General features: G+C 36.6%; 1 protein-coding gene across 3 annotated transcripts in view; it reads left to right on the top strand.

Annotated features, from left to right (window-relative positions):
• CCDC171 (coiled-coil domain containing 171) overlaps positions 1–20,741 on the top strand; it is a gene marked incomplete at both ends in the record, with an annotated part of 355,055 nt that overhangs the window by 171,752 nt on the left and 162,562 nt on the right. For all 3 annotated transcript variants that reach the window (XM_079707044.1, XM_079707043.1, XM_079707042.1), the window contains 2 exons: positions 11,404–11,908; positions 12,757–12,873. In XM_079707044.1, coding sequence (XP_079563170.1) covers positions 11,404–11,908; positions 12,757–12,873 — 622 coding nt within the window. The remainder of the gene's footprint in view (positions 1–11,403; positions 11,909–12,756; positions 12,874–20,741) is intronic.

Here is a 20,741-nt window from a genome sequence, read left to right as displayed (position 1 = left end):
AAATTAATTGTCCATATATGTGAGAGTTTATATCTGGACTTTCAGTTCTGTTCCATTGATCTGTCTGTTTTTCTGCCAATACCATGCTGTTTTGATTAGTATAGCTTTGTAGTATAATATGAAATAAGGGAATGTGATACCTTGAACTTTTTTTTTCCCTTGGGATTGCATTGGCTATTATTGGTTTCATACAAATTTTAGCATTTTTTTGCTCTATTTTTGTGAAAAATATTATTGAGATTTTGACAGAGATTGCACTGAATCTGTAGATTACTTTAGGTAATATGGACATTTTAACAGTTGTAATTCTTCCAGTCTATGAACACGGAATATCTTTCTATTTTTTCATGTCTTCAGTGTTTTCAACAGTGTCTTATAGTTTTCGGTCTACAGGTCTTTCACCTCCTTGGTTGAATTTATTCCTAGATATTTTATTCTTTTTGTTGTGATTGTAAATGTGATTTTTAAAAAAATTTCTCTTTCTGCTAGTTTGTTGTTAGTGTATAGAAACACAAAACAGATTTTTGTATACTGATTTTGTACCCTGCAACTTGACTGTATTCATTTATTATTTTTAATAGTTTTTTGGTGGCAACTTTAGGTTTTTCTATATATAAAATACTATCATCAGCAGATAGGGACAGTTTTACTTCTTCTTTTCCAATTTGGGTGTCTTTTATTTCTTTTTCATGCCTAATTGCTCTGGCTAGGACTTCTAATACCAAGTAGAATATGAGTGGTGATAGTGGGCATCCTTGTTTTGTTCCTGATCTTAGAGGGATAGCTTTTAATTTTTCACCATTGAGTATGATGCTAGTGGGTTTGTCATAAATAGCCTTTATTATGTTACGGTACCTTCCTTCTATACCCATTTTATTGGGAGCTTTTATTATAAATAGGTGTTGAATCTTGTCAAATGCTTTTTCTGCATCTGTTGAGATAATCATGTGATTTTTATCCTTTGTTTTGTTAATGTGGTATATCATGTTGATTGATTCGCAGATATTGAACAATCCTTGCATTCCTGGAATAAATCCCACTATCATGGTGTATGATCCTTTTAATGTACTGTTGTATTTGGTTTGCTAATGGTTTTTTTTTTGGCCATGCTGCATGGCTTGTGGGATCTTAGTTCCCCAACCAGGGATTGAACCCGGGCCCTCGGCAATAAAAGCTTGGAGTCCTAACCACTGGACCACCGGGGAATTCCCAGTTTGCTAATATTTTTTGAGGATTTTTCCATTTATATTCATTAAAGATATTGGCATATAATTTTATTTTTTTGTCTTGTGCTTGTCTGGTTTTGGTATCAAGATAATGTTGGCCTTATAAAATGCATTAGCAAGTGTTCTCTCCTCTTCAATTTTTTGGAAGATTTTGAGAATGATAGGTATTGAATCATCTTTGAATATTTGGTAGAATTTACCACTTCATACATATTCTTAGTCTTATTTTTATTCTTTTAGCAATTTGTGAATAGCATCTCTTTCTTACAATACAAACTATATGATGAGTCTCATGAAATCATTCATAGTGGTAGTAATTAATATTAACTAGCACTTTTAAATAAATAACCAATACAAATGATCAAAATATGGGAGCCATAAAATGACATGAGGATCTTTAAAATTGCTTTATTACATCACTACTGCTTCTACCAACCAGGTAGCCTAAAATGAAAACTGGCTGTGTAAGTCAAGAATCTCAATTCTGTTTTCCAGAAATTCCAGTGTGCTCCTGTTTTTCCTCTATATAGAGAGAAGTAGGGTATTTTTTGTAATATATTCCCGATTTTTATCCATTTCTAACCATGTTTTAATTGCTCTCTTATCCTCATCCCAGGACTATCTGTTTCTGGCTGTCTCTCTGAAATGCTTTAACTTTAACCTGATGCTCTGTGGAAATGGACCAGCTGTATAGAGTAGAGGAATCTATCATGCAGTAAAATTAAATCTTTTTGCAATACGTTTACTTTACTTTTATCTCTCCTTCCACAATCCATTTGATTTTGACCAGTGACTGATTTTTTTTGAAATATTTAAAATATCATTAGCAAATATATCTTTTAACAATTTTTTTTTGGTCAAAAAAGTGATATTTGTTAAAAACCGACTTCTGCCTGAGACTTTGATATCTGTAAAAGTGTAGAACCCAAATGATTAGGTTCATTTTTTTTTCTTCTTAATGTCTTTTTTGGAGTATAACTACTTTACAATGGTGTGTTAGTTTCTGCTTTATAACAAAGTGAATCAGTTATACATATACCTATGTCCCCATATCTATTCCCTCATGTGTCTCCCTCCCTCCCACCCTCCCTATCCCACCCCTCTAGGTAGTCACAAAGCACCAAGCTGATCTCCATGTGCTGTGCAACTGCTTCCCACTAGCTCTCTGTTTTACATTTGGTAGTGTATATATGTCCATGCCACTCTCTCACTTTGACCCAGCTTACCCTTCCCCCTCCCCGTATCCTCAAGTCCATTCTCTAGTAGTCTGTGTCTTTATTCCTGTCTTGCCCCTAGGTTCTTCATGACCTTTTCTTTTCTTTTTTTTTAGATTCCATACATATGTGTTAGCATATGGTATTTGTTTTTCTCTTTCTGACTTACTTCACTCTGTATGACAGACTAGGTCCATCCACCTCACTACAAATAACTCAATTTCGTTCCTTTTTATGGCTGAGTAATATTCCATTGTATATATGTGCCACATCTTCTTTATCCATTCATCTGATGATGGACACTTAGGTTGCTTCCATGTCCTGGCTATTGTAAATAGAGCTGCAATGAACATTGTGGTACCTGACTCTTTTTGAATTATGGTTTTCTCAGGGTATATGCCCAGTAGTGGGATTCCTGGGTCGTATGGTAGTTCTATTTGTAATTTTTTAAGGAATCTCCATACTGTTCTCCTTAGTGGCTGTATCAGTTTACATTCCCACCAAAAATACAAGAGGGTTCCCTTTTCTCCACACCCTCTCCAGCATTATGGTTTGTAGATTTTATGATGATGGCCATTCTGAATGGTGTGAGATGATATCTCATTGTAGTTTTGATTTGCATTTCTCTAATGATTAATGATGTTGAGCATTCTTTCATGTGTTTGTTGGCAATCTGTATATCTTCTTTGGAGAAATGTCTGTTTAGGTCTTCTGCCCATTTTTGGATTGGGTTGTTTGTTTTTTTGATATTGAGCTGCATGAGCTGCTTGTAAATTTTGGAGATTAATCCTTGTCAGTTGCTTCATTTGCAAATATTTTCTGCCATTCTGAGGGTTGTCCTTTCGTCTTGTTTATGGTTTCCTTTGCTGTGCAAAAGCTTTTAAATATCCTTAGGTCCCATTTGTTTATTTTTGTTTTTATTTCCATTTCTCTAGGAGGTGGGTCAAAAAGGATCTTGCTGTGATTTATGTCAAAGAGTGTTCTGCCTATCTTTTCCTCTAAGGGTTTGGTAGTGTCTGGCCTTACATTTAGGTCTTTAATCCATTTGGAGTTTATTTTTGTATATGGTGTTAGGGAGTGTTCTAATTCCATTCTTTTACATGTGGCTGTCCAGTTTTCCCAGCACCGCTTATTGAAGAGGCTGGCTTTTCTCCGCTGTATATTCTTGCCTCCTTTATCAAAGATAAGGTGACCATATGTGTGTGGGTTTATCTCTGGGCTTTCTATCCTATTCCATTGATCTATATTTCTGTTTTTGTGCCAGTACCATACTGTCTTGATTATTGTAGCTTTGTAGTATAGTTTGAAGTCAGGGAGCCTGATTCCTCCAGCTACATTTTTCTTTCTCAAGATTGCTTTGGCTATTCGGGGTCTTTTGTGTTTCCATACAAATTGTGACATTTTTTGTTCTAGTTCTGTGAAAAATGCCATTGGTAGTTTGATAGGGATTGCATTGAATCTGTAGATTGCTTTGGGTAGTAGAGTCATTTTCATAATGTTGATTGTTCCAATCCAAGAACATGGTATATCTCTCCATCTATTTGTATCATCTTTAATTTCTTTCATCAGTGTGTTATAATTTTCTGCATACAGCTCTTTTGTCTCCTTAGGTAGGTTTATTCCTAGATATTTTTTTCTTTTTGTTGCAGTGGTAAATGGGAGAATTTTCTTGATTTCACTTTCAGATTTTTCATCATTAGTGTATAGGAATGCCAGAGATTTCTGTGCATTAATTTTGTATCCTGCTACTTTACCAAATTCATTGATTAGCTCTAGTAGTTTTCTGGTAGCATCCTTAGCATTCTCTATGTATAGTATCATGTCATCTGCAAACAGTGACAGCTTTACTTCTTCTTTTCCGATTTGGATTCCTTTTATTTCCTTTACTTCTCTGATTGCTGTGGCTAAAACTTCCAAAACTATGTTGAATAAGAGTGGTGAGAGTGGGCAGCCTTGTCTTGTTCCTGATCTTAGTGGAAATGGTTTCAGTTTTTCACCATTGAGGACGATGTTGGCTGTGGGTTTGTCATATATGGCCTTTATTATGTTGAGGAAAGTTCCCTCTATGCCTACTTTCTGCAGGGTTTTTATCATAAATGGGTGTTGAATTTTGTCGAAAGCTTTCTCTGCATCTATTGAGATGATCATATGGTTTTTCTCCTTCAATTTGTTAATATGGTATATCACGTTGATTGATTTGCGTATATTGAAGAATCCTTGCATTCCTGGAATAAACCCCACTTGATCATGGTTTATGATCCTGGTTTATGATCCAACAGCAGTTGGATTCTGTTCGCTAGTCTTTTGTTGAGGATTTTTGCATCTATCCTCATCAGAGATATTGGCCTGTAGTTTTCTTTCTTTGTGACATCTTTGTCTGGTTTTGGTATCAGGGTGATGGTGACCTTGTAGAATGAGTTTGGGAGTGTTCCTCTGTCTGCTATATTTTGTAAGAGTTTGAGAAGCATAGGTGTTATCTCTTCCCTAAATGTTTGATAGAATTCTCCTGTGAAGCCATCTGGTCCTGGGCTTTTGTTTGTTGGAAGATTTTTAATCACAGTTTCAATTTCAATGCTTGTGATTGGTCTGTTCATATTTTCTATTTCTTTCTGGTTCAGTCTCAGAATGTTGTGCGTTTCTAAGAATTTGTCCATTTCTTCCAGGTTGTCCATTTTATTGGCATAGAGTTGCTTGTAGTAATCTCTCATGATCCTTTGTATTTCTGCAGTGTCAGTTGTTACTTCTCCTTTTTCATTTCAAATTCTATTGATTTGAGTCTTCTCCCTTTTTTTCTTGATGAGTCTGTCTAATGGTGTATCAATTTTGTTTATCTTCTCAAAGAACCAGCTTTTAGTTTTATTGATCTTTGCTGTCATTTCCTTCATTTCTTTTTCCTTTATTTCTGATCTGATATTTATGATTTCTTTCCTTCTGCTAACTTTGGGGTTTTTTTGTTCTTCTTTCTCTAATTGCTTTAGGTTTAAGGTTAGTTTGTTTATTTGAGGTGTTTCTTGTTTCTTAAGGTAGGATTGTATTGCTATAAACTTCCCTGTTAGAACTGCTTTTGCTGCATCCCATAGGTTTGGGTCATCATGTTTTCATTGTCATTTGTTTCTAGGTAGTTTTTGATTTCCTCTGTGATCTCTTGGTTATTAAGTAGTGTATTGTTTAGCCTCCATGTGTTTGTATGTTTTACAGTTTTTTTCCTGTAATTGATATCTAGTCTCATAGAGTTGTGGTCGGAAAAGATACTTGATACTATTTCAATTTTTAAAATTTCCCAAGGCTTGATTTGTGACCCAAGATATGATCTATCCTGGAGAATGTTCCATGAGCACTTGAGAAGCATGTGTATTCTATTGTTTTGGATGGAATGTCCTATAAATATCAATTAAGTCTATCTTGTTTAAAGTATCATTTAAAGCTTGTGTTTCCTTATTTATTTTCATTTGAATGATCTGTCCATTGATGAAAGTGCGGTGTTAATGTCCCCTACTATGATTGTGTTACTGTCGATTTCCCCTTTTATGGCTGTTAGCATTTGCCTTACGTATTGTGGTGCTCCTATGTTGGGTGCATAAATATTTACAATTGTTATATCTTCTTCTTGGATTGATCCCTTGATCATTCTGTAGTGTCCTTCTTTGTCTCTTGTAATAGTCTTTGTTTTAAAGTCTTTTTTTCTGATATGAGAATTGCTACTCCAGCTTTGTTTTGATTTCCATTTGCATGGAATATCTTTTTCCATCCCCTCACTTTCAGTCTGTATGTGTCCCTAGGTCTGAAGTGGGTCTCTTGTAGACAGCATATATACGGGTCTTGTTTTTGTATCCATTCAGCCACTCTGTGTCTTTCGGTTGGAGCATTTAATCCATTTACATTTAAGGTAATTATTGATATGTATGTTCCTATTACCATTTTCTTAATTGTTCTGTGTTTGGTTGTAGGTCTTTTCCTTCTCTTGCGTTTCCTGCCTAGAGAAGTTCCTTTAGCATTTGTTGTAAAGCTGGTTTGGGGGTGCTGAACTCTCTTAGCTTTTGCTTGTCTGTAAAGGATTTAATTTCTCTGTCAAATCTGAATGAGATCCTTGCTGGGTAGAGTAATCTTGGTTTTAGGTTTTTCTCCTTCATCACTTTAAATATGTCCTGCCACTCCCTTCTGGCTTGCAGAGTTTCTGCTGAATGTTCAGCTGTTAACCTTATGGGGATTACCTTGTGTGTTTTTTGTTGTTTTTCCCTTACTGCTTTTAATATTTTTTCTTTGTATTTAATTTTTGAGAGTTTGATTAATATGTGTCTTGGCGTGTGTCTACTTGGATTTATCCTGTATGGGACTCTCTGTGCTTCCTAGACTTGATTCACTATTTCCTTTCCCATATTAGGGAAGTTTTCAACTATAATCTCTTCAAATATTTTCTCAGTCCCTTCTTCTCTTCTTCTTCTGGGTCCCCTGTAATTCAAATCTTGGTGTGTTTAATGTTGTCCCAGAGGTCTCTGAGACGGTCCTCAATTCTTGTCATTCTTTTTTCTTTTTTCTGCTCTGCAGCAATTATTTCCACTATTTTATCTTCCAGGTCACTTATCCATTCTTCTGCCTCAGTTATTCTGCTATTGATCCCTTCTAGAGAGTTTTTAATTTCATTTATTGTGTTGTTTGTCACTGTTTGTTTGCCGTTTAGTTCTTCTAGTTCCTTGTTAAGTGTTTCTGGTATGCTCTCCATTCTATTTCCAAGATTTTGGATCATCTTTACTATCATTATTTTGAATTCTTTTTCAGGTAGACTGCCTATTTCTTCTTCATTTGTTAGGTTTGGTGGGTTTTTGCCTTGCTCCTTCATCTGCTGTGTGTTTGTCTTTCTTCTCATTTTGCTTAGCTTACTGTGTTCAGGGTCTCCTTTTCGCAGGCTGCAGGTTTGTAGTTCCCATTGTTTTTGGTGTTTGTCCCCAGTGCCTAAGGCTGGTTTAGTGGGTTGTGTAGGGTTCCTGGTATAGGGGACTAGTGCCTGTGTTCTGGTGGATGAGGCTGGATCTTGTCTTTCTGGTGGGCAGGTCCACGTCTGGTGGTGTGTTTTGAGGTGCCTGTGGCCTTATGATTTTAGGCAGCCTGTCTGCTAATGGATGGGGTTGTGTTCCTGTCTTGGTAGTTGTTTGGCATAGGGTGTCCAGCACTGTAGCTTGCTGGTTGTTGAGTGGAGCTGGGTCTTGGCATTGAGATGGAGATCTCTGGGAGATTTTTGCCATTTGATGTTACGTGGAGCTGGGAGGTCTCTTGTGGACCCGTGACCTGAACTTGGCTCTCCCACCTCAGAGGCATAGCCCTGATGCCTGTCTGGAGCACCAAGAGCCTGTCATCCACATGTCTCAGAATAAAAGGGAGAAAAAAAAGAAAGAAAGAAAAAACAAAAAAAACCCCGGACAGACAGAACCCTAGGACAAATGGTAAAAGCAAAGCTATACAGTCAAAATCACACACAGAAGCATACACATACACTCACAAAAAGAGAAAAAGGGAAAAAATATATATATATTGTGGCTCCCAAAGTCCACCATCTCAATTTGGGATGATTCGTTGTCTATTCAGGTATTCTACAGATGCAGCGTACATCACGTTGATTGTGGAGATTTAATCCGCTGCTCCTGAGGCTGCTGGGAGAGCTTTCCCTTTCTCTTCTTTGTTCGCATAGGTCCTGGGGTTCAGCTTTGGATTTGGACTCGTCTCTGCGTGTAGGTCGCCTGAGGGCATCTATTCTTTGCTCAGACAGGACGGGGTTAAAAGAGCAGCTGATTTGGGGGCTCTGGCTCACTGAGGCCGGGGGGAGGGAGGGGTATGGATGCGGGGAGAGCCTGCGGCGTCAGAGGCCGGCGTGACGTTGCACCAGGCTGAGGCGCACCGTGCGTTCTCTGGGGGAAGTTTTCCTTGGATCCCGGGACTCTGGCAGTGGCAGGCTGCATAGGCTCCCAGGAGGGGAGGTGTGGAGAGTGACCTGTGCTTGCTCAGGGAGGAAGGAGCTCAGAGGGACTTGGCTGAATAAGGGGCTTGCGAGCCTAAGGGTGAGTTTTAAGCCGCTTTCCCCGCTGTCAGGAGGAGCGACGCTGACGCTCCAGGCGGACCCTGTGCCTCCCTTTCGCCGTTTCCCCTCAGGACGCTCAGGTCCACCCCGATTAGGTTCATTTTTATTTTGATTACTTAGGTATGACCAGTGCATCTCTTTTATCCTAGATTTTCTATAATTTTCCTTTTTTTCTCTAAATGAACTGGTGGAGTTGATTTTGGAGAGAATATGGAATTAAACTTTGTAATTTCCATTTGCTCCCTCTACTCCCTGAAACTCTACTGCTATCCCAGGCAGTCTTTATTAATGTTTCCAATTTTTCCATCCATTTACTAAAGCTTAGCAACTGTCCCAAGTTTATGGTTTCTCATAGCTTTCTCGGTAAAGTTTAAATTCTTTAGCTTAATCATTTATTATCTACATATTTCTCAAATTTCCATCATTTTCCTCTTCGAACATTCTGAATTATTTGTACTTCCTTAGAACACATTACTTTGTTTTCTGGCTCTTCCTTTGCTATATGCTAGTCTTCCTGCTTTTTCTAGCTGTAACTTTTGTCAGTTTTCCCTTTTCATAAAGGCTGTTGTACATCTGCTTCTAAGCCGTCCACTTGGCTCTCAGAGTTTCTTGCATCTTCCAGCTGCTCCCAGTGGAACACCATGACCTTTACTAGTGGTCTTTATATGGAGCTCTGGGACACAGGCCCATTGATAGACTACTGCTGCCACAACTTGGCTATCAGTAGAGATGTGGTTGGAGCAAGCTACAATTCCCTTATTTCCCCATTCCTTTATTTCTCACAGTACCACCACAGGTACGGCTGGATCAGACTTCAGAGAATAGTTGGAGTAAATAAAGGAAATTAAAGTATAGCAGAGAAACATTTAAAACCAAGACTAAATCCAATTTCCCTCCTGCCCAAGGGAAAGCATTCAAGAAGTTGAATCCATCAGAGAGTGGTCTCTTGTATACTTCCTTTACTCGTTTGTATTCAGGACTGTACTTCTGAGTGCCTCCTTCTACTCACCGTGCACCTTTGGGAACCTCATCCCCTAGCCTCAGGACTGGTTTTGGTCCGGGGGTTGCTTTCCTCAGCCATGTGTTTCGACAAGTTTGAATCCTTTTGGCTACTTCCTGTCAACATTGTCCATGGTAGGCTTTGACACTTAAATCTTGCATAGTAGTTAAGAGTTTGTATGATTTTCTCTAAGTCTGAACACCTTTGAAGTCTTCCTGCCAGTGTAAATTTTGGAAATGCCTTTGATTGTTCTAGTTGTTTGTGGATAACTCTTGAATCAGACACTCACTGTAAACCTTTCCCAAACACCATTGTTAAATTTCAGACGGAGTGTGACCTGAACCAATAATACAAAGAGAAATATTTTCCTTAATGCCCCCCAAAGGATTCTCTCATAATGAAGATACTGCTTCACTTTATATAGAGCATGATTTTTCTTTTCTTTTTTTTTTTTTTTCGTGGTACGTGGGCCTCTCACTGCTGTGGCCTCTCCCCGTTGCGGAGCACAGGCTCCGGACGCGCAGGCCCAGCGGCCATGGCTCACGGGCCCAGCTGCTCCGCGGCATGTGGGATCCTCCCAGACCGGGGCACGAACCCATGTCCCCTGCATCGGCAGGCGGACTCTCAACCACTGCGCCACCAGGGAAGCCCCAAGAGCATGATTTTTCTTAGTCTCTGACTGACCCCCTTATTCAAATTGAACTCCCTTGGCCTGTTTTAAAAAGAACGAAGTCCATGGACAAGCCAGGGCAGCTTATTTGGTTAAGTAAAGATTCAGCTAAAGCTGTTAAATCACCATGGACTAGATTAGATTAAATTTTATTATAAGGGTAGCCATTGGCTAGCCTCCTTATTGGTGGAGTTGAGTTTTTTGTTGTTGTTCTTTCTATTACACATCTCACTCCCACTTGTCCTTTGCCATATTCCTCCAAAAGCCTGTCAACGTCATTTGGTATAAACATCCTTTTGTGCATCTCTGGCAATCTAGCATAGCTCCATCACAGCATTATACCATAATCATTGATTTATTTGTCTGTTTTCCTAGCGTTTGGAATTTAGTAAGCAATGAATAAATGTTTATCGAATGATAAATGAATCAGTAAAAGAAATTGGCATCTGTCATCTTCTGAATTTACTCTGTTTCAACAATTCCTTAATGATTAGGTATAAGATTTCATGGAGAGCTAGTTTATTTTCTAGTGATTAAAATCCAGTGCCTGCAGTTAAAATTTCTGTATGTTGCATATTAAGTTTTGAATTATGAGTACCTTGATCAGGAAAAAAGGACCAGAGTGCTGCTGAGGCCCAGCCCACAGTTAGTAATTTACTCCCAGCACTGGAGCTGTACTTTGCACAGCCTTCCGTATTGGGGAGGAAGAAACTGAAATAAGAGAGTATGCTCTCAGAATCAGTCCCCTCTCATCTAGTAAATGGCAGATAGTCAGATGCTGTGTATTGTATTATTTATTTAACCCTTTGCTATTTTGACAAAAAGTTAAGTCTTTTTACGTATAGAAAAGCCTCTAATGCTGGTGTGATTTCTGTTTAAAAGTAGGAAATACATGTTACTGAGTAATGGAAGAGAAGAAATTTTCTTTTTCTGAATATGTGTATTTATGCATAAGTATACAGGAAATTTACAAAGTATTTTTAAATGTATGTGCTCTACTTTGTGTAAAGCTTCCATATAAGGGATTTAAAAATTACTGTGCACATTTAGATCTAAGCTGTTTGGGCCACTGTTGCTCTATCATATGTATTTTTTGGATATTTTAGAACATAGATCTTTTGAAGAAAAAGAACTAGTTGTCAGCAAAAGTTTTTCTTTTTTAAAAGAGGAGTTAATAAAATGCCTGTTTCATGATCAAATATATTATTTGACTTTTCTTATAGAAATTTCAAGAAATTGCTGAAAAAAATATGGAAAAATTGAACCGTATTGAGAAGTCACGTGAACAATTGGTTGTTGAAAACACACATTTCAAAAACTTGTTATCACAGACTAAAAAGGAACAAACATCCTTGCTGGCGGCCTGCGCATTGATGGCTGGTGCCTTATATCCTCTGTATAGCCGATCATCTGCCTTATCCACACAGAGAAATTTTCTCCAGCAGCAGGTCGACACCTTTGAGTTGTTAAAATTGGAAATTAGAACTCTAGCCCAGGCTTTGTCAACTGTAGAAGAAAAGAAGCAAGAGGAAGCCAAGATGAAGAAAAAAGCATTCAAAGGATTAATACGTGTATTCCGGAAAGGTGTTATTGCAATTTTGGCAGCAAACAGACTCAAGATTTTGGGCCAGTCGTGTGCGTCTCTTTTTACCTGGATGGAGAGTTTCAAAGAAGGCATAGGCATGTTGGTGTGTACAGGAGAGCCCAAAGACAAGAATAAATTTCCAAGTAAGATAATTTGTGCTTTTAAAAATCTGAGTCGAATGTAAGTGACATACGAAGTGAATATGTTGGGCAAAAACATAAAAAAATCATTTACAATGTCAAATCATGTAACATATCTACATACATATGTAGATATGTATGTGTGTATGAATAAGTGTGTATCTATGTATAAATTAGGCTTTAATTTTTTGTTATAAACATTAAAATATAAAGAAAGTAGCAAATATATATGATTTCAACTTTGTCTAGCTTTATTATATTTGAATACTCTTTTGACAGTAAGTTGAAAAGTTTGTACAGCGATTTTTCAATAAAGTCAATCCAGAAACTCTGCCCTATTTAAAATTAATTTGTAGCATAATTTACTTTCACTTTCTTTGAATTAGTATAAAATGATTAGAGTTAAAAATCTATTGAAGAATTGAATGAAAATGAAACTAATGTAAGTTTTATAGCTAACTTTTTTTGAATGCTTGACTATTCTGAGGAAACAATTATTTCAGTTTTTAACTTTTCAAAAGCAAGCTATTAAGTAAGTAGAACTAAAGAAAATTTCCTTCTCCCTTTTCTTTTATGATGTCAGTTACCATTATATATAGAGAGGAGTTAATAAAATGCCTGTTTGTTTCATGATCAAATACATTATTTGACTTCTCTTCTTATATGGAAAAATTGAACCGTAAATAAAGTCAATAAAATCTCACATCTATTGTAGACTTCTCTGCACTAGGTGAAGTTCTACGTACAAATTTTGATCTACTTCTTAAATAGCTAAATATTGCCATAATTTTTAAATGGATTTTAATAAATTTTTGTAGAATTGCATAATGGATTTTCTTCTGTTTTTGCAGAACATCAAAAGGAGCAGTTACGTTGTATGCAAGCTCTCAGTTGGCTCACCAGTTCTGACCTTCTTGCTGCAATAATCAGTTCTATGGCTGAGTTACAGGAAACTATTAGTAAAACAGGTATGATTCCCCTTTTTATGTCCTTGCAAAATACATTTAAAAAGCAAATGTCCAGAAATTCTTTATGGTACAAATTCTAATAAACCTTCAAGGAAGAAAATGTATTTGTTTTTATCTTTCTTTTATTCAGGTACAGAGAGATTACTAAACCTATATTTAATGAAGTAGTGAATTAATGTAATTTTTGATGTTAATTTTGTCTTTATGGGGAAATTAAATGACACTTCTCGGTGAATACATTCACCTGTTGTTTCCTTTGTGACATGCTTTTCCTATGGAAAACTCATCATTAGCTTTTTTATTAAGTAATACTGGTAATATTCTTTCAAATGTTTTAACCTTTCTTCTGTTCCTGGCCATGTGCTTTAGAAATCCGAATAATAACTGAATCAGTAGAAAATTTTTCTCTCTCCTTTGGCAACATGTTTTTATTTTTTCTATTTAATTTTAAATAGAGTTAATTTAAATAGTCTGCTCCTTTCCACTAGGTGTGAAGCCACCTATAACCAGTGATTTCCAAAGGTCTAAAATGCAAGTTTATTTTTTCATGACTCAGATTGTGTGGCATGTTTATGTGAAAGGTTCAATGAAAACTAATTTCTCTACACTTAAAGAGTAACATACAGTTACCTACTGCTTAAGCTATGTCATTGGACTAATTATGGTCGTTTCAGACACATTAATAGAAAAAAATGTACAGTAGACTTGTTAATACTTGCCTGCATAATGAAATATTCTAAGTATTAATGAAATGATAATTTGGGATGTAATTTAATTCTTCAGACAATTCTGCTGTGTAAATATAGATCATTTATTGTGATTTCAAACATGTAAACTAGGCTCTTATAGTACAAAACTTATGATCCAAAGATTATTTTTAGGTTGTGGCCATAAATGTTGGTAAGAAATATGCATATTTTAATGTATCGGCAAAATCTCAACATACTGGGTTTGGAGTATGAAATGAAAGTGCAAATAAATATATTTTAAGAATGTTGCTATTATAACTTCAAAGCACAATTGTAACATTCTTGAAAGAACTTAATAAATTTTGGGGTTTAGTTTAATAAACAGATGATTTTTGTTAGTCATATTTTTTCAGGCATGTGGGCATAAAATAGATTGGTTTCTTAAGCTATAATCTTATTTATATTATTACTTTATTTAATGCATTTTTTTTAATCACTGTGCTATATGCTTGAGGAGATAAAAGAAAAAGATGTGACTTGATCCATCCTCTAGAAAATATACATAATGGTCATAAGAATAAGAGCGACAACTCATGAACAACTTAGGCAGAATGTAATCAAGGATTGGATGAGGAAGTACAGGCTTTAAATGTAAGAATACGCAGAAGGTAAAGCTCAATGTGGGCTTATGAGTATTGGGAAAGCTTCAGGGACTAGTGATTTAGTTGGGCCTAGAATGACAGTAAGTTAGAGAGGAGAGCTGGCATTCAGATGCAGGGCATAGCTTAAGCAGAGATGTAGAGGTGGGAATAAGCATAGAATGGGAAGAAGGGACATTCAAGAGGTGAGAATGTAAATCCATGCGTAGCAGGTCTGACTTATGGATAAAATATATTGTCTACTCTAACCATATTGGGAAGTAGTGGGGGAAAGGGTAGATCATTGGCATGGGATCAGATTGTTGATTTATGAAAGTAGGCAGCGATTTCCCCTGAGCACATTTTCTAAAAGTAGCCCCTGGTAACATTTTTAAGTTAAAATATTGACAAAATTTTTATTCAGACCCTGATAAAAATATGTGTAGGTAAGGCCTATGAAGTAAAAGGTAGACCAAGAGTGGTGTTTTACATGCTTGCCTATCTCTAGGAACAAGCTGTCTTTGATGTTAGAACCTGGTATGCCTCTAGCTTGAGGAAATAGCAAGTTCAGGAAAACTTATTTTTAGGCAAGCCTTTAAATGTTGTTGGATAAAGAACACTACTTGGAGAAGAGAAAATGATTGTTGCTTAGAAGGGGAAAATAATTGATGTATCAAAGTCCTGAAGAGTATTGGAAAGGATATGGTCCAGGCAGATAGATAATTGTTACTGAACAAGTACAAAAATGATCAGTGTGGATCTTCTGCAGTGGTGGCTTGACTAGCTGGGCTTATAGAATAATTCTTTCAAAACATGATGAAGGGTTTAATGTATTGTTATCTAGGTAATTGTGTTTTCATTTTTATGTGTATCCTAGTAGAAATTTTAGATATTTTAGCAGAAAAGGTGGGAAAATATTTTCAAAGTCTATGATTATCAACAGATAAGGGTAATAAATGTAAAGCCAGAACAGTTTATACAGTCATGTTGAGTTTATAGTTTAAGTGTCTGAAAAATCTAAATAGGTAATCATTATTGTATAGTAGAAAGAGCATTAGCTTTGAACAAGGCAGACTTGATATTATATTCAGCATTACTAGTTATTAGCTGTGTGAAATTGGGCAAGTTACTTAACTTTACTGGGCCTCACACTCTTTTCCCAGAAATGAAGATGTATCATCTTCCCCATTGTTATGAGGAATTAATGAGATAATGCTTGTTGAATGTTTTGTATGGTATCTGGTACATAATGGGTGCTAAAAAAAATTGTTGTTCCCTTACCACCCATCTCACCATGAAAATAGAATTTAGCATTAATGAACATGAATACACACACGCCTACCTGTATACATTTTTAGACTACTAATGATTAATTTTCTGTTCTAAAATTGCTAAATTGCTGTACAGTGGAGGCAACACAGTGTAGGGTTAAGCAGGTATTCTGCCTGACTTTGAATACTGACTCTGATGCTAGCCACATGACATGGGCAAGTTATTTAAACTCTGTTTCCCAGTTTCTTTATTTGTAGAGTGGGAATAGTAAGTTTTACCTAGCTCAGAGTTTAGAGGACTAAATGAGTTAATTTGTAAAGTGCTTAGAATGCCTTTGTTTACTCTTTCACTTACTTTTCTTACTTCAGATATCGGTCTTTATTAAGATTTATTGCATTAACTGAATAATAATGAAGAAATTTCATAAAAATTTAGAGTAAATAAAATAAAAATACATTAGTTTATCTTAAAATTTCAAGACCATTTACACATCCCATACAGCTCCAACTTGTTAAAACATGGTTCTGTTATAAATTAGTATACATATAGATCAGGAAGAAATTTATTCCTCTGAATATAATGACATTGGATGTTTGGGGGCATCACAGGTTTGCTTTCTTTGTACCTAATAGAAGACCCCCACTTAGAGTAGCTTATTCATATAAGGTTTTTTTCCTCCCAAATAGTAAGTCTGGAGGTAGATAGAAATCCAGACTGTGTCTTTCTGCTAAGCCATTAGCATCTTCGTGTTTATGCCTCCTAGTTTTAAGCTGGTCACTCTGCTTTTAGGCATCAGGATTGTATTTGTGCAGGAAGGAGAAGGGAGGGACACAGTGTGAAGACATTCATACATTGCTGGTGAGAATAAAAAATGATATAGCTGCTTTGGGAAAGAGTGGCATTTCCCCAAAATATTAAACATAGAGTTATCATTTGAACCAGCAATTCCCCTTCTAGGTATATATCCAAGAGAAATGAAAACATATATGTACAAAAACTTGTGCAATGAATGTTTACTGCAGCATAATGCATAGTCAAGAAATGGAAACAAACTCAAATGCCCATCAACTGATAAATGGGTAATGGACAGATATCCAAACAATAAAATATAATTGGGCCATAAAGAGTAATGAAGTACTGATACTTGCTACAACATGGATGAACCATGAAAGCAATATGCTACATCACAAAAGATTGTATATAATATGATTCCATTTATTTGAAATCACATATCATATTATTCCATTTATTTGGAATATGCAGATTAGGCAAATCTAGAGACAGAAAGTACATTAGGGGCTGCCTAAGGCTGGGGAGGGGTTGGGGGTTATGGGAAGTGGCTGCTAATAGATATGGAGTTTCTTTTGGGGGTGACTAAAATTTTGTAAAATTGCTGTGGTAATGGCTGCATAACTGTGATTATATTAAAAACCAGGGATTTGTACACTTTAAATGGGTAAGTTATATTGTGTGTGAATTATATATCAAGAAAATTGTTAAAAATATGAAGACATGTGTTGCTGAATATATCCCTTTATATCAGGAAGGCAAAAGCTTTCTCAAAAGCTTCCCCAGCAGACTTTTGCTGTTGTTTCATTGGCCTGGCCTGAGCTTGTTTCATTGGCCTGAGCTGAATCATTCACATGATTCTCCCTAGATGGCTACCTGGAGATTGACAAAAGAGAAGGAAGAGTTTGTGGATGGAATGAATCAGCTAATCAACATGTGCAGCAGAGAGGATTGTTTTTGTTTGTTCTTTTTTTTCAAATTACCTTCACTTCTACTACCTCCATTATACAAGAAAACAGGTCAATTCAGAAAACTTGGAAAAGAAATAAATCAGAGAACAATAACAAAACAAACATATTTTCCCATCATATAGGGATAGTTAATGTAAGCATTTTTATGTGTTCTTATGTGTTCTTCCCATCTATTTTATCCCTCTTTCTCTCTCTATCCATTCACCCTTCCTTCCTCCCTTCATGCCACCTACTCATCCATCCACTAGCAGACTAACAAATGATATAAATGATATCATAGGCTACATACTCTTTAATATCTTCATTTAAAAATTATTCTGAAATACCCTCAAACTTATGGAAAAGTTGCAACTAGTTCACAACAGAATTCTGTTTCCTGAATGGTCTGAGAGCAGGTTGCTTACTTGATGCCCCATCACTCCCTCGTATTATAGCATGTATTTCAAAGACATTCTTCTATGTAACCATAGTGCAATGATCAACATCAGGAAACCAACACTGATACATTACTACCATTCAGACTCCATTCAACTTCCCCTATTTGTCCCAACCACGTCATTTTTAGCAAGAGGATCTGGTTTAGAATTATGTGTTGCATTTAGTCATGTCTCTTTAGTCTTCTTCAGTATGGAAGAGTTCCTCAGTGCTTCCTTGACCATCGTGACCTTGAAGATTACAAGCCAATTATTTGTAGAATATCCCTTAATTTTGATTTGTTTGTTTCCTCATGATCAGATTTAGCTTATGCATTTTCAGCAAGAATATCACAGAAGTGATGCTATGCTTTGCTTATGATATACTATCATAGCTATAGTTTAAAAAATATCATACTTTTTGAGGATTTTTCTCTATTTCTGTTAATAATCTTCTAGAGAATCATTGTAATGTCTGGGTAATATATATCAGTTGGGCATTCCTTCATCTATTTAACCAATTTACAGAAGGAGTTTTTCATCATAGGGCAGGTATCAAGAATATCAGTTCAGCTTTTTTTTTTTTAATTTTTTTTTATTTTTTTTGCGGTATGCGGGCCTCTCACTGTTGTGGCCTCTCCCATTGTGGAGCACAGGCTCCGGACGCGCAGGCTCAGCGGCCATGGGTCACAGGCCCAGCCGCTCCGCGGCATGTGGGATCTTCCCAGACCGGGGCACGAACTCGTGTCCCCTGCATCGGCAGGCGGACTCTCAACCACTGCGCCACCAGGGAAGCCCTCAGTTCAGCTTTGATTTGCAATTGATTCCTTGTCCCTTGAATCATCTAATACTATGAATAGTATCTTAATTCTTTCAGCCATGTGGGAAATTGAAATGGCAAAATCTTGGGAAAGTCTATTTAGGAAATATGAAAATTCTGAAATGAAAGAGGATATTTCTTAGAACTCTGATTTTTCTTCTCTGTTCCTTCTGTCTTTTTGAAGAACTTGCTGAAAATTTAAATCATATTACATGTCAGGACTACCGATTGATGGCATCACTGTCACTTTTTTCTTTTTATTTACAATATTGTATTAGTTTCTGGTGTACAGCAAAGTGATTCATATATATGTATAAATAAAATCTTTTTCATATTCTTTTCCATCATAGTTTATTACAAGATATTGAATATACTTCCCTGTGCTATACAGTAGGACCTTGTTGCTTACCTAGTTTATCTCTAGTAATCTGTATCTGCTAATCACAAACTCCTGATTTATCTCTCCCTCCCTTCCCCTTTGGTAACCATAAGTTTGTTTTCTAAGTCTGTGAATCTGTTTCTATTTTGTAAATAAGTTCATTTGCATCATATTTTAGATTCCACATATAAGTGCTATTGTATGGTATTTGTCTTTCTCTTTCTGACTTACTTCACTTAGCCTGATAATCTCTAGCTCCGTCCATGTTGCTGCAAATGGCATTATCTCATTCATTTTCACTTTTTTCTTTTTAGCTCCAGGAAAACTAGTACATGTATGGCAATAGCAAGTAGTAGCTTTTAATATATTAAATAGTAACTATTGCTTCTATTATCATTGTTCAAAAAAAATCAGTAAATTACTCTTTTGAAAAGTTAGGTGCTTATCTTTTTAGAGTAAGTTCTGAATTATACTATTAACTAATTAGGAGAGAAGGTTTTAGAATTGTCTAAGAGAGAACATGAAGCATGTTGGATATGCAGTAGAATATGGATTAAGAACTTGGATTCTAGATTTGAATCTGGGTTCCACTGCTTACTATGTGTGTGACATTGGGAAGATCATTTCATCCTTCTTCATCCATCTGTAAAATTTGGCTAAGGGCGGTTCCTAGCTCATAGAGTTATTAGGAGTAAATGTAACTTTCTCAGCCAAGTCCCTTGTGTATGTAATTGTCCAATAAATGTTGTGTTATCTCTTTTTTTTTTTTTTTTTTGTGGTACGCGGGCCTCTCACTGCTGTGGCCTCTCCTGTTGCGGAGCACAGGCTCCGGACGTGCAGGCTCAGCGGCCATGGCTTACGGGCCGAGCCGCGGAGTGGCATGTGGGATCTTCCCGGGCCGGGGCACAAACCCATGTCCCCTGCATCGGCAGGCGGACTCTCAACCACTGCGCCACCAGGGAAGCCCCTCTCTTTTTTGTGCACTGACATTTCAGTGGAACCTGTATATTAGTTTATACCTTTTTGTGAAACTGGAAGTTCAATAGTGGTAGCTTGAATTCATTGCTCAGAAAGTGAGGTGTTTGCTAAAGGTAGATGCCACTGCTGCCTTCTTAAACTTTGACGATGTATTTACAGGCAGTGGGCAAAGACCCCAGTTTCCATGTTGTCTCTGTAAATACTGGACAGGTGGCAACCTCTTGCTTTCATTAAAGTGTTTGCCCACTTGAGATAAATTACCTCTTCCAGGTATCCAAATGGTGTGCCTGCAAGAGATCATTTACCTCAAACAGGGGAGAATGTTACTTCCACTGAAGGGCTGGGATATCAATCATTATAGGAGTGGACTAAAGAACCCTATAGATAGCTGAGCATTTTTATATGACTTGTTCAGACTGAATTTCTCAAGATAGAAACAATTGTGCTGATTTGCTTTGGAATATCTCTGAACAAATACAGGAGTAGATGATTATGAGTAGAATGTTCATCCATTTTCTTACACATTTATGCATTTCAATTATAATTGAATTTTAATTATCTAGAGGATAGATGACTCAAATATACATGCCCCTGCTATTACTACTCACAGCTTTCTTTCATCATATACTTTGAGTTAACTTTGTAGAGGTCATAGCAGCTCTTCCAGGTAAAACTCAGAAATCTAGGTTGTATTCGGCACAACACTGAGGTTTCATATTAGGAAGTTCAAAGCAGTAAGTAAAGATACTTGTATTAATAAGTAGTTATTAGTATATATTTTAAAGCTTTTAAAGGCTTTAGTGAATCCTAACAAAGAATAAAAAGAGATGTGTTACTCCAAGTGTGGTTGTCGACCAGCAGCATCAGCATTAACTGGGGGGTGTTAGAAATACACAATCTCAGACTCCATTCCAGAGCT

The sequence above is a fragment of the Hyperoodon ampullatus genome (genome assembly GCF_949752795.1).
Source record: "Hyperoodon ampullatus genome assembly, chromosome: 6".
Lineage (NCBI taxonomy): Eukaryota > Metazoa > Chordata > Mammalia > Artiodactyla > Ziphiidae > Hyperoodon > Hyperoodon ampullatus.
The sequence above is the reverse complement of the archived record's forward strand: the minus strand, read 5'-3'. Positions and strand labels throughout refer to the sequence as shown.